Consider the following 14,529-nt stretch of genomic DNA (forward strand, 5'->3'; position numbering starts at 1 on the left):
AACACATCAACAATATCCTTACTCAACCTTGGGTTCCCTATCACCAGCTTCCTTGTCCCCTTCTGCCTTCTGGCCCTTGTCACTGGACTCCTGTACCTCATTAGTCTCATTTGGTTTTACGGGGCTGTCCACTCACAGGACATCAGCACACTTTTAAAAGGCTTTAGTTCTTTCCTCCTATTTTAGTCTTTCCTCCCAGGTTTGCTGTACTGTGGGTTTTATTTGGAACTTGGTGAAATAAACTGCCAGGTCTTTTTCCCCCAAGTACCACTATCAAGTCCGGTTCCCCTTGTCTCAGTTTCCTAGTGCCGCTTTAACACAAATAGCACAAATGGTGGTTTAAAGAGCAGAAAGGTATTTTCTCACAGTTATGGAGGCGAAAAAGTCCAAATCAGGTTCTTGGACGTGTCGCTCCTTTCCTTGTGGGTAGCCCTGGGCATTCCTTGGGTTGTAGACAATTCTCATATGGCATCTGTCTTCCCCCATGTGTCTCTGTGCTCATTATCCTCTTTTTATAACTCAGAAATTATATTTAGAACCCACCTACTGAAGCATAAGGAGACCCGGTGGCACAGTGGTTAAGTGCTTGGCTGCTAGCAAAAAGGTTGGCAGTTCAAACTCACCAGCAGCTACGAGGGAGAAAGATGTGGCAGTCTGCTTCTGTAAAGATTACAGCCTTGGGAACCCTATGGGACAGTTCTATGCTGTCCTATAGGGTCACTATGAGGCAGAATTGACTTCATGGCAATGGGTTTGGTTTTTACTCAGGAATATTCCAATTAACATAACAAAGAAAATTCTCTTTCCAAACAGGATAATATTTACAGGTATGGGGTGGCCAGGATTTCAATACATATTTTTTGGGAACACAATTCAATCCATTAACACCCTTCCTTTTATTGTGGCAACAGAATGCGTCCCATTTCATCTTAAATTTGTCTCACCACTGAAACAATTTTAAATCTTAATAATGTTACCATATTTAACCACTCCAGCTCTGTTATCTGTACATTTGATAATACCTTTCCATGGAATTCCTTGTGTCTTCATACAAAACACTGAATCACTATTCGACTCCCTTAGGCTGGGATGTTTCATTAGCTAGGAATCCACCTGGCTCCACTATTCCCAGTCATATCCTCCATCTTAGCCACAAAGATGTCAATAAAGATGTCAAGTGTCTTGCTGGTTTCAATGAACACTGTTCTTTTAAACCATTCTTAGCCATGTAGCTTCTCCCATGACTAATGCTAGAGACATTCTATTAAGAGAGTAAAAGTTTAGGTGAGCCTCCAGGCTCTATGAAATAAGCAGCTAGAATAGTGCCAGCTCATGTGAGCAGCAACAAGAGAGCCTGTTTCAGATTCATCCCTTCCCTTTTCTTGTACATAAATACAAGTAGTCCTCACGTTACAAACAAGATCCATTCCTAAGTGTGTCTTTAAGATTTTGTAGGTAAGTCGGAACACGTGCATAAGGTTCTTATTTAGCCTTACCTTTGGAGTCCTGGTGTGCAGTGGTTAAGAACTATGGCTGTTAACCAAAAGGTCAGCAGTTTGAATCCACCAACTCCTCCTTGGAAACCCTATGGGGCAGTTCTACTCTGTCCTATGGGGTTGTTCTGAGTCGGAATTGACTTGACGGTAAAGGGTTTTTTTTTTAGTACATGAAAAGGCTTGAAGCCTTTTCAGTGATTTAAAAGCAGCATGTGCAGCAAGCGAAGGTGACTGTGTGAAGAATTTGTTGCAAGTAGGGGTTGGTTCAATCATTTCAAAGTGAGGGCAAATTTATACAACATTAAAGGGCAAGCACCAGCTGTCTGTTAAGTCAGAGGTTAGTTCCCAGGGACTTACTGCAGATACATCAGACCTTTATTTTATCAGGAAAGGGAATGACAAGGTGAATCCAACCAAATAAAAACTCAAGAATCACACACTGGTGGGGGTGGGGGTGGGGGAGGTTGTATTCATTGCCCCAGTCTTTGACAGTTTTTTTTTTTTACAAAGCCTCTATTTATAGCATTACTGTGGGTATGTTGGGAAAGACTACACTGATCTAGTATTTACATTTCATAACTTCTTACCATTTACCTTGGTACACTTGGTACTAGATTATCTCTTAACTAGGTGGATTTGTTTCCAATGAAAATTTCCTCACTAAAGATCACTGAAAATTTAACTTTTGGACATTGACTGTTTCTCAAAGAAAATGAAAACGTGTATCTTTTTTGCTTTTATTCTCACCGAACATTCATAAAAGAAGGCATATTCAATTGTGAGGGGCTATCCAAATTCAGATGGGAGGCATATAACTGTAAAAATGGTGTGTTGAGGGAAGAAAGAAACCTTGGTCTCTGCGTCTATTCAAAAGAGATAGGGTTTCTCTTTTAACACTCTTTGGGGTTCAGTTAACTATGCTTAAATCCAGTTTGAGGGATTAGTATTTTATTGCAATTTCCTCAGAGCATGGAAAATTCTTCTTGTGAATGATAGAGAAAGAAAAAAATGGCCAAACACAAACCAGCTAATCCAGTGCGGAGGCAGAATCTCCACATACCTTTAATTCATACACAAAGGCTAAAGGCAAAATGGAAAAATAGAAAATTAAGTCATTCCCTGTTAAGGCTTTTGAAAGTAAAAAATCAGTATTTTGTCTTTAAAAAGCTATTTTCTCAATTTTAGCCTCTTATACAATGCAGTTTGTTAAGTCTAAAGAGCTACAGATATCATATCTACCTTTAATCATATTAGCTTTAGAAAGGCAAGATCTTGGTGTAAATAACTCAAGTAATAACTCTCAACAATAGTTTTTAGTTATTTATCTTGGAAACATGCAACATTTATACTAGAGCAGAAAAAATCTGTATTAGGTGGCATAACATCAGGTCTTTTTTTTTTTTTTCCTCTTCTCTGAAGTATCTTAAAATTAAACCTCTAGGAATCATGCCTGATATATTACTGGCAGAAGATGTTTAAGAACTTGCCCTTTGCAAAATAACAAGACCCTGAAGATTTGAAGCATGAATCGTGTGGGTCAATAAGCAAGATATACATTATTATATGTCACCCAATCCATATACCTGAAGTTTGCCCAATTACCATTTTTATAGGTATCCACTATTCAGGGAGCCTCCGTGACACCATACGCTCTGACTGAAAAAACAAAACAAAAAAGCAAGCAGATGGATGGCCACAATCAAAAAGGCTTTTAAAAAAAGTCCTCACTTCTGAATTATGCTAGAGAGTATTTTTTGGTGAAGATTTAGTTTTGTTGCTGCTCTTTAGCAGATTTTAAATATTAGATGTGGACATAAACAAAAAAGAACACCATAGAACACCATACTGATTTTGTTCTCGTATGCATTTCAATTTTAACATTGAAGTATGAAAGAAATATGAGTTCATTTTCTTGGATGCTACTGTAACTTTATTGCATGCAGTAATTATTAGTTTTTCCATGTGAAATAAGTTAGGATTTAAAATGATAAAGTTATCATTGAGGTGACACATTGGGTAACAGAAAAAGCTGAACAGAGTTTTTCTTGAAACTGGAAACAGACGAGTCTAAACAACAACAAAGATACAAGAAAACGATTACAGGTTGCGAAGACAACAGAAACAGCTTTGGGGACCAAAGGAGGTGATATTCAATTCAGTGTGGGGGACAGAAGGGCTGGACAAATTGTCTCAGGAGAGAAGTAAGATTTCATGTGGAAGTTTAAGGTATTTGCTTTGCAATAATAATCTTAGAATTTCCTTCTGGGCCTAGAGCTCTTTTTGCTTTTCTTGTTACCTATAATTTTATTACTTAGCATAGTGATTCTTAGTATAATCAAAGTTTATTAGGACAAAAGGATAGGAAGGTTCTAACTTTGTCCTTGGCCAGTAAAGTAACACCTCAGATACACACTGGGAAGCAACTACAAAATACATTCAAAGGTTTTTTTCTTTCTTTTTTTGGTTTGTTTTGTTTTTGGATTATCCTGTCTTGGCTTCCGTTTTGAACAGATTCCTAGAGGAAAAAGAAGTAATGGTCTGCTGCAGAAATGGAACTTGGGCCTATTGAAAGAGAGCTGGAGAAATCCAAAGGTTCACTTAAAAAAAAAAAAAAAATCACTAGACAATATAGGCTACTGAAGAGCCTCTTCCCCATGGGGTCTGGAACAGCTGGCTTCAAATGCTTCTGTCTAGAACCCACTCCTCTTCTGGAGTTTCACAACTCTTTGTATTCTACATCAACTTTAGCTTTCTTCCCATGTCACTCTAAATAGCCATTTGTGACATGCCTACCTGACAGTTTAGGTGAGGTGGGCAGTAAGTAATAGAGGCAAACTCCCTACCACTTATTTAAAAAGGGATAATAGAAAAATACCCTTGCACTTGCTTTAGTGTTTTAATCTGGCAAATACTTCAAAAGGCGACAGTCTTGTATATGGCAGTGGGAATGAGCTAATCCTCTAATACAAGATATAAAACTTCTCTATATATTAGGCCAGTTCAGTTAAAACTCGTAACTGTTTGTTACTCTCTGACTGGGCTATAGACAGAAAAGACAAACCCAAACAGAGGCACATAATTCAAGTGTGGCAGAAAGTTGGAAATCATGAGGCCTGATAGATAAAGATAAATGCATTGCTGAGGCATATTCCCCTGGCGCTAAGGTATACCGGCAAAGAGGTCACACTGTACTGTGAGAAAGAAAATCAAAGTTGATGCAGGGTCCAAGAAAATATTTACCAGAGGAATATGCAGTGATTCATGTATCGGTTCAGAAATCCCAAGTACAAAACTTCAAAATATAAGAAGGATCAAATTATATAATGTATATGATTCAATTAAAAAATTCTTAGCCCTCTTGCATTATATTATCTCGATTATCATAGTAAAAAATCAAATTACATTCATATGAAACTTTTATAAAAAGAAATCAAATTCATTTTTATGAAATTTTATAGTACAATTATTTTCTAGTGGATCTTTTCTTAGGTCACAGTATTTGTAATTCCATTTACATCTGTATCATTTCTAAAACTGAAAAACAAAACAAAGTCAATAGAAATTTAAACTTTCATTCACAAACCTCCCTTCAGTTTCTAGGCCAGTAACACATGGTGATGTTGACTTGTCCTCCAGACATGGACTGCTACCAAAGATCCCCAGTTTATGCAGCATGGAGGCCTCTACTCATTAGGAACGCTTTTTGGTTTGGCTCACGTTTCAAGAAATTCTGGAGCATGTCCATGCCATCCAGAGATCCCCCAGGTTTCAGGATTAGGTTTCTGTATTTCATTCCAACCTAATAAAATAAAACATCATACCTAATAATTCATGGTTACACCAATTTTCCAAATCTCTAGATGCAAAAAAATAAAGGGGTAGGGGTGAAGAAAAAGGGACTTCAGCTTTATGCTGTCTGTTCTTTTACTTATACTACAGCTCTGTAGTGTTTATTCACTTATTTATTTTGTTAGATAAGAGATTTAGAGCTTAAAACTCAGGTCTTATGTTCCCTCTCTTACATCTCCTTGGATTCTCAGCAGTAAGCTGGTAACCTGAGTAAACAAACAAACAAAAATTAACCAAGTGGAATGTATAACATATTCCTTTTTGTTGCTCCATCTCAAATGTGATTTCAAAAGCGTTAGAAAAGCAAATGTTCAAGAATGCTACAACCAAGGCTTCTGTAAAACTGGAAACAGTGATACAGCTACTGTCAAAATGGCTTCTACTTACAGACTGGGAAAAAATCTTTGGAAATAACATATCCAATAAAGGCCTAATCTCTAAAGTATATAGAAAACTTCAAAATTCAACAACAAAAAGACAAACAACTCAATTAAAAAATGGGCAAAGGACATGAACAGATACTTCAGTAAAGAGGATACTTAAGTGGCCAACAAACACATAAAGAGATGCTCACCATCAGTAGCCATTAGAGAGAAGCAAATCAAAACTACAATGAGATATCATCTACTACAGCTAAAATGGCACCGATAAAAGAAAAACAGATGACAACAAATATTGGCGAGGATGTGGGGAGACTGGAACGCTTATTCATTGCTGGTGGGACTGTAAAATGATACAATCACTATGGAAAATGGTATGGCAAGTCCTCAAAAAGCCAGAACTAGAAATACCTTTTGATACAGCAATCCAACTCCTATGTATATACCCTAGAGATTTAATAAAAGAGATATGGATAGACATATGCACATCTATGTTAACTGCAGCATTATTCACAATAGCAAAAAATAGAAACAGCCTAAGTGCCCTTCAACGGATGAATGGGTGAGCAAAATGTGTTACATGCATACAATGAAATACTATACAACCATAAAGAACAACGATGAGTCTGTGAAACATACTATGACATGGATGGATCTGGAGGACATAATGTTAAGTGAAATAAGTCAATCACATAAGGACAAATATCGTACAGATATATAGAGACCAATGTTCATTGGTGGTTACCAGGAATGCGTGGGGAAGGAGGGGGAAACACTTTCTAGATCGTAAACCAAAACCAAACCCACTGCTTTTGAGCTGAGTACATACTTTTTTTAGTGATGGGAAAAGTAGCACCGAATGTGAGTCCACAGCTTGATCAAAGTAAACAATGCTACTAAGAAGTGCACAAGAGAAAACGATGGTTGTGATAAAGAATATGACATATATCATTTGGCAATAGCATCAACAATAACCAAAAAACGAGTGTATGGTCACATATGTAGGCATACAGGCATATATGTGTATGGGTAGGCACAGGTGTGTACACATGTGTGCACAGATAAAGGTAACAGTATATATGTGTACATACAGATATGTGTGTGCATGCATATACATTCACAGAGGATGCAGTTACAGATACTTCTCACACATAACCACACACCTTGCGAGATTGGTTACCTAGGTTTGAAGGCTTAGGACTTAGTCACATGGGACAACTCAGTCAACTGGCATCACAAAGTTCATGGTCTGCATTCTAGTGAAGTCAGTAGTGTCAGGGGTCTTAAAAGCTTGTGAGCAGCTGTCTAAGATATGATTGGTCTCTACTCCTCAGGAGCAAAAGAGAAGGAAGGAAACCAAAGTCTCAGAGAAGAAACTAATCTATAGGGGTAACAGCCAACATGAGCCATGGCATCATCTACCTTGAAGACCAGAAGAACTAGATGGTGCCCGGTCTTATCAGGGCCACAATAGATGGACCCTGATAGAATAGGGGAAAAATGTGGAACAGAAAATTCTTAAGAAGTCCAAACTTTACTGGAGCAGCTGAGACTAGGGGACTTCCTGAGATTACTGCCCTGAGAAACTCTTTAAACCCTGAACCAAAAGTATCTCCTGAAGTCACCTTTTAGTGAAATAACAGACACACAAATAAAGGATATTACCTGTGAGTACGGTGCTCTATTAAAAAAACACCTATATGAGACCCAAAGGTCAACAATTACTCTAAAGCTAAGGTAAGAAGATAAGGGGGCAGGGAAGCTAGAGTACTGGAAACAGAACAACCAGAACACAATTAAAGAGAGTACTGACACATTGTGAAAAATATAACTAATGTCACTGAACAATTTGTATAGAAACTGTCAAATGGGAACTCAATTTGCTGTGTAAACTTTCACTGAAAACACAACAAAATATTATTAAAAAAGGCTTCTACTATGTTTCTGCTGTGCGGGCAGTGTTGATTTGGTGGTAGAATTCTCACCTTCCATGCAGAAGACCTGGCTGGGTTTGATTCCCAACCAATGTACTTCATGTGCAGCTATCCCCCATCTGTCAGTGAAGGCTTGTGTATTGCTATGATGCTGAACAGGTTTCAGTGAAACTTCTAGACTAAGTAGAACTAGGAAGAAAGGCCTGGTGATCTACTTCTGTCTACTTCAGAAAATCAGCCAATGAAAAGCTATGGATTACAATGGTGTGATCTGCAATCAATCATGGGAATGGCAGAGGACTAGGGACTCTTTGTACGTGGAGTTGCCATGAGTTGGGGGCTGACTTCATGGCAACTAACCACAACAAATGTTTCTGCTATGGTTTTATGAGGGGCTCATAAAGAACCCTCTCCTCTATGGATGGAGTGGTGGTGGGAGAACATGACATGCCCCATGGTGTAGGGTAGGACATTACTGCGGGCCCAGTAATGGGAATGGGGACCTCTTTAAAGTTTTCTTTGGGGACAGAGGTCTGGAATTTTAGAACATCATAGTTCCTCTGCCTTTATTTATATAAACACATGAGCAGATGAAGTGAAACAAAACAGCTGTTATTCAGTATCAGTGACTAATTTCCACTTCCTTCTGACTTTCGTTTGAGAAAGCAAGGCAAGAGAATTCAATGAAGAACAATTCTAAATTAACACATAAACTAAGAAGTACACAGAGTAGCACTCTTAAATTTATATCCGTTATATTATTTGATAAAAGGGACTAAGTCTTTTTGACTACAAGAAGACTAGATAATTTCTAGAGACTAAAGTTATCTAACTTTTGACTTAAAACAATGATTTTGCTTGATACAACCTCAAAGATAAGTCTAGTCAAACTGTTGAGGAAAATAAAACATGCATGAATGAAAGCTTCTAAGTAAGATATAAAACTGTTTAATGTCCTACAGGGTGATAAAATGAAAACCTTTGAGGTTTTCTCTAGTCAGAAACAAAATGATTTGCAACTTATCAGTCATCCACAAACTAACATCTAACTTCAGTCCGGACCCTAATCAGGAGTAAATAATTAGTCAAAGTTACCCTCTCATAGACTCTATGGTAGCACTGTCCAATAGAAACACAATGTGTGCCACATACTTAAATTCAAGTTTCATTATTTTTTTTTAAAAAAAGAACAAGTAAAATTAATTTTAATCAAAGATTTTATTTAAACCAATATATCTCCAACATTATAACCTTAACACGTACTGATAAAAAATTTTTTGAGATGTAATTTTTTATAGGAAGTCTTTGAAATTGAGTGTGTTTTTTATGCTCATAGCACATCTCAATCCAGTTCCTCAGTCGCACTAGCCACATCGCAAGTGCTCAATATCCACACATGTGGCTACCATACTGGACAGCACAGCTCTAGGGCCTACAGCATAAGATGATCCTGAGGTGGCTTATTAGACGATGCTTTAGTATGACATCGAAAAGACACACAGTGATCTTGTTGCCTTATTTGCAAGTTTTGGATACATTTTCCTAAAAAGGGAGGGTCTATAATCACTGATATTGGACTTCCTGAAAACGTTGGTGATGACAGCTTACAGCCAGATTTAATTTGCTTTAGAAAAAATAATGACTTGTCATTCCTTGCTTGGTCTGAAGCAATTTATTTCTGTTACAATAGCAATTTTTCAGACTCTAAAATGTAACTGATGGCTATTCATGTCATAGATTTTATTATTCTAAAAAGAAGTGTATCAGAGCTCTTGAGCCCAACCACAATTCACTTCCCTTCCCCTGTCTTTCTTTCATTGCCCAATGTGTCCAAATTTGACCAGCGTTAAGTTAGTGGGTGGGGCAAAGAAAAGATTGTGCTTTCTGGGTGTAGGAAGAACATGAAAAAAGTGAACTAAATTTATTTGCAGAATTACAAAAATACTTAAACCTCTTATTATGGAAAACTTAAACTATATATTAACAGTAGAGACAACAATATAATGAATCTTCAGGTACCCCATGTACCAACCTCAGTAACTAAGATTTATCTGCAGAAATTCTTAATGTTCACGATGTGATTCTTTTATGCATTAAAAAGACATTTTTCATTCCACAAATAATACAGGAACATGCGTGGAAATCTAAATAAAAGTTAAAAAATCACCCACAAGCCAACCATCTGACAAAGTATTCTCATTTTGTAGAAAGAATGGTAATTTTAGGTAGTAAAGAAAAGCGAGCATTTGAGGAGTTACATGGTGCTGTGAAGGCACAGCTCATGACTCCTCTAAATGATAAAGTCAGCTGAGAGCAGGGCACTGTTCAGTCTCGCAATGTCTTAGTTATCTAGTGCTGCTATGACAGAAATACCACAAGTGGATAGCTTTAACAAAGGAAAGTTTATTTCCTCACAGTAAAGTAGGCTAAAAGTCCAAATTCAGGGCATCAGCTCCAGGGGAAGGCTTTCTCTGTTGGCCTTCTCATCGATCTTCCCCTGGACTAGGAGCTTGTCGGCGCAGGGACCCCAGGTCCGAAGGATACGCTATGCTCCCGGCACTGCTTTCTTGGTGGTAGGAGGTCCCCCACTCTCTGCCTGCTTCCTTTTCATTTCTTGTAAGATAAAAGGTGGTACGGGCCACACCCCAGGAAAACTCCTTTTACATTGGATCAGGGATGTGACCTTAGTAAGGATGTTACAATCTCACCCTAATCCTCTTTAACATAAAATTACAATCACAAAATGGAGGATAACTACACAATACTGGGAATCATGGCCCAGCCAAACTGATACACACATTTTTGGGGGGACATAATTTAATCCATGACATTCCACCCTTTGGGCCCCAAAAAATCACACCCTTGCAATATGTAAAAACACATTGTCCCCATTATATAGGGAAAGTTTTACCGCCAAGTCCAATCCAAAAATTCCTCTTCATCTGTGAAACCCAGAATACAAGTTATCTGCTTCCAAAGGTACAATGGCAGAACAGACACAAGCTAGACATTTTCATTACAAATGGGAGAAACTGGAGGAAAAGAAGGGATAACAGGCACCAAGCAAGTCAGCAGAACACATTACATTATCTCTCAAGGCTTTGAAAATAATCCTCTGTTCTCTGATGCAATTTATACAATGGCCCTGCCTTCCAGACTCTAGGTATTCACTACTCTCTCCAGATTCTGAGTGGAGGCCCGGTGCTTCAGCTCCACCTTCCAGGCCCACTGGGAAAGCAACTCAGCTCCCTCAGCTTGAGGCGCCATTCTCTTAGTCCATCTGAGTGGCGACTCCACCCTTAGAAACACCAGAGGCCATGGCTCCACCGTTTGAAATCCCAAAGGTCATGGCCATACCTTTTGAGACTGAGGCAGCTCGGCTTCTTGTGTTCCTTGTCTCTTCAGCTTCTTCTTCCTGTGGCCTCTTGGGCCTCATGCCTGCATCTGCCGTGCTGAGGTGTGTTACCAAAGCTCTGCAGCTCCACTGATAAGTGACTGGAAGCACCCCACTCTGCCAGGAAGCTTCCTGCGCACAGGCACTCAGCTCTCTCGCTCCATGCATCGGCTTCAGCACTGTTTGGTGCTGGTCTTCTGGTTCTGCTGCTGCCAGTTCTCTGTTGCTACCGCTCCTCTATCCATTTAGTTTCAAAACCGCTTCCACATTATAGGTTATCTGTTAGAGCAGCACCCCACTCTCTTGGTATCAAATTCTGTCTTAGTCATCTAGTGCTGCTATAACAAAAATACCAGTGGATGGTTTTAACAAAGAAAAATTTATTTCCTCACAGTAAAGTAGGCTAAAAGTCCAAATTCAGGCCATCAGCTCCAGGGGAAGGCTTTCTCTCTCTGTTGGCCTTCTCATCAATCTTCCCCTGGACTAGTAGCTTCTCGGTGCAGAGACCCCAGGTCTGAAGGACACGCTCTGCTCCCAGCTCTGCTTTCTTGGTGGTATAAGGTCCCCCACTCTCTGCCTGCTTCCCTTTTATTTCTTGTAAGATAAAAGGTGGCGCAGGCCACACCCCAGGGAAACTTCCTTTATATTGGATCAGCGATGTGACCTTACTAAGGGAGTTACAATCCTACCCTAATCCTCTTTAACATAAAATTACAATCACAAAATGGAGGACAACCACACAATACTGGGAATCATGGCCCAGCCAAATTGATACACATATTTTTTGGAGGACATAATTCAATCCATGACACGCAATACGTGGCTCAGTGCAGCTCAAGTCTTCCTCTGCTTATAAGCTCCAAACAAGTTGATTTAATTTCCTGAATTACAGAGCTATGGTCTTTTAATAGTTTCATTTCCTTTGCAATGAAGTTTTGACAAGAGTTTGAGTCACTTTGGCAACAGGATCTTGCTTTTCTTACAAAAAAAAAAAAATTAAGTGAATTTTTGTGTTTTAGGAAGGTACCAGGCTCTCTGGGTGAGAGAACACGGTCTGGGAGACATATGTCACCGGTGGAAGGAGTCTTTGCCATGCTTTGTTTATCCAACAAAGAAATTTTAACTGTGAGAACAGCAGGAAGAGAAGCACTGAGAGAACCACTAAAGTTTTTCATGCTCAAAGTGTCTTTCAGGAGGCTCTGCTTATAGTAAGATTTTATGAGGGAAAATCAGTATCACGTTACCTCTGTGGTTTCTAATCCCGGAAGATTAGTATGTTTCTTTTCTCAACTATGCAAGTCCTTTCTAACACTGAAGTTTTCTAAAGCCTCAAGATGAGAAGTTTTGGAGTTAGGCCTAAGTTTGAATCTTGGCTCCATCCTCAGCTATGTGACCTTGGGCCTTGGTTTCCTTATTTGTAAAATGAGAATATGCCTACCTTGCTCAGTTGATGGGCAATTAGAGGAGATGATTTCAGTACCCTGCCCAATCCCTACTATAATACCTGGCATATAGTGGTTTTCAATAAACCTAAGTAGTCATCTATCCCTCCTTTTATTTCCTTTCCTCTCACACTACCCCCAAGTTCAATCACTCACATACAGTTGAGGTAAACAAACACATTCTTGGTTTTGCATTTCCCTAAAAATTAGTTTTATTTCCTAATAAACCAAACCAAACCAAACCCGTTGCCATCAAGCTGATTCCGACTCACAGTGATCCTATAGAACAGAGTAGAACTGCCCCATAGGGTTTCCAAGAGCGGCTAGTGGATTCGAACTGCCGACCTTTTGGATAGCAGCCGAGCTCTTAACCACTGCACCAACAGGGTTCCATCTCCTAACAAAGGTAGAGAAAAGTCCAAGAGACTTTATCTCTACTATTAGAAACAGGAAGTACAATTCAGCAGGAATATTAGATAGGGGAGACAGAACTCATTTTATCCAGGAATATGCACCTTTTATAAGAGACAACAGTCTGCTTCCGTAAAGATTTACAGCCTTGGGAACCCTATGGGGCAGTTCTACTCCGTCCTATAGGGTCGCTATGAGTAGAAATTGACTCAGTGGCAATAGGTTTGGTTTTTGGGGATATGAGGCAATATTTTCATAGCAATCTTAATCATCTGAATGAAGGATGCTCATCATTTATTAGTAATGAGAATAAGCGGGAAACAGATTGGGTCTCCTATTAGCTCTCCCATCTCTGAAGCAGCATGTGCAAGCACCCACTGACTTTCAACCCTCCCTCCTCCCTGCTGTGACTGACTCTGGGGAGTGGAACCAGAATTTCTCCTTCAAACACTAGGTAACAGGCATCAGGGCAGACAGCATTCACCCAAGGACAGGAGAGGATGATCAGGTACGTAAGAGGCTTACCAGCATTCCTCAAAACTGGACTTTGAAACTATTCCCTTCCACAGTCCATCTGTAAACTCCTTCCCAACAGCATACCCATTGTTTTCTATAAGGGTGGGGAGATTGTGGGTGGAAAAATTTTTTTAAAGAATACCTTTAACAACAACAAAGGAGGCAGAGGGTCAAAGACTGGTGTTGGTAGTCGAGGAGATGGAAACAAGAACCAGTGGTTGGAATCACTGCTTGACAACCACGCGGAAGGCTTTGCTTAGAAGAGGCTTTCTGGAAACCTTATGCAGAGTTTTAATTTGTTGAGAGAGATGGATACACAGATCTTTATGGGGATGGGAGAAATCAGCAGAAGAACAGCACCCTGGGTAGCAGTATGACTAGGGAGGTAGAGGAGTGCAAGAAGATGGGTGAACTCCAGTTGAGGTCCAAAGAGGTATGTATATGTAACAGTAATAATGAAATTAAACATTTATGAAGCATAGGAGGGAACACAACGATGAACAAAACAGTTCCTATTTCAAGGGTCTTACAATATGTAGGTGAGATAAAGAAATAGACAATGAACAAGGCAGATTATAAGGGCTCTAAGAAAAACACAAAGAAGGTCTGTAAGAACACAAAAGAAAAACTGCTACCAGCCTGCTGGGATGCAAGACTTAGAAGGTCTGGCCTTGAAAATACTCAGAGTAGGTTGGAAGTCCTTTGCATTTCCTTCCTTTGTCCCTTAAATCAGGCAAAATCTAAGAGAAAATCGCATCTACCACCAAAATGTTGGGTGGTAGATCAAGAATAAGGCCCTTAAGTGGAAGACAATCCACGGTAATTTACTTGGAAGCACCATCAAGAAAGGAAATGTCATGATGATCCCTTAGCAACACATTGTAGCAGCAACTGGGTCTAGTATTCTGTTTGAAGAGCACTGGAATTCTTGGCTTTATATTATACTTTCTCTGTCAGGTAATTCGTTTTCATGTGTAACCATGATTCTGTGTCTGTTATTGCAAGTAAGATCTAACTATTCCTTTTGGCATTAAAGATTAAAATAAAATAGTTACACTATTCATCTTGACTTTCTTGGTATTACTTTCAGAAGTGACACTTGGTTGT

The 14,529-nt window shown here is 39.2% G+C and overlaps 1 protein-coding gene across 1 annotated transcript in view; it reads right to left on the bottom strand.

Moving 5' to 3' along the window:
• Positions 1-3,763: 3,763 nt before the first annotated feature.
• The window catches only part of NLN (neurolysin), a 120,867-nt gene continuing 110,101 nt past the window's right edge, over positions 3,764-14,529 (bottom strand). Inside the window, exon 13 of the mRNA XM_004374537.2 lies at positions 3,764-5,295. Within this exon, the coding sequence (XP_004374594.1) occupies positions 5,161-5,295 (135 nt within the window). The 3' untranslated portion in view covers positions 3,764-5,160. The remainder of the gene's footprint in view (positions 5,296-14,529) is intronic.

The sequence above is a fragment of the Trichechus manatus genome, unplaced genomic scaffold (assembly GCF_000243295.1).
Source record: "Trichechus manatus latirostris isolate Lorelei unplaced genomic scaffold, TriManLat1.0 scaffold00029, whole genome shotgun sequence".
In the NCBI taxonomy this organism is placed as follows: Eukaryota; Metazoa; Chordata; class Mammalia; order Sirenia; family Trichechidae; genus Trichechus; species Trichechus manatus.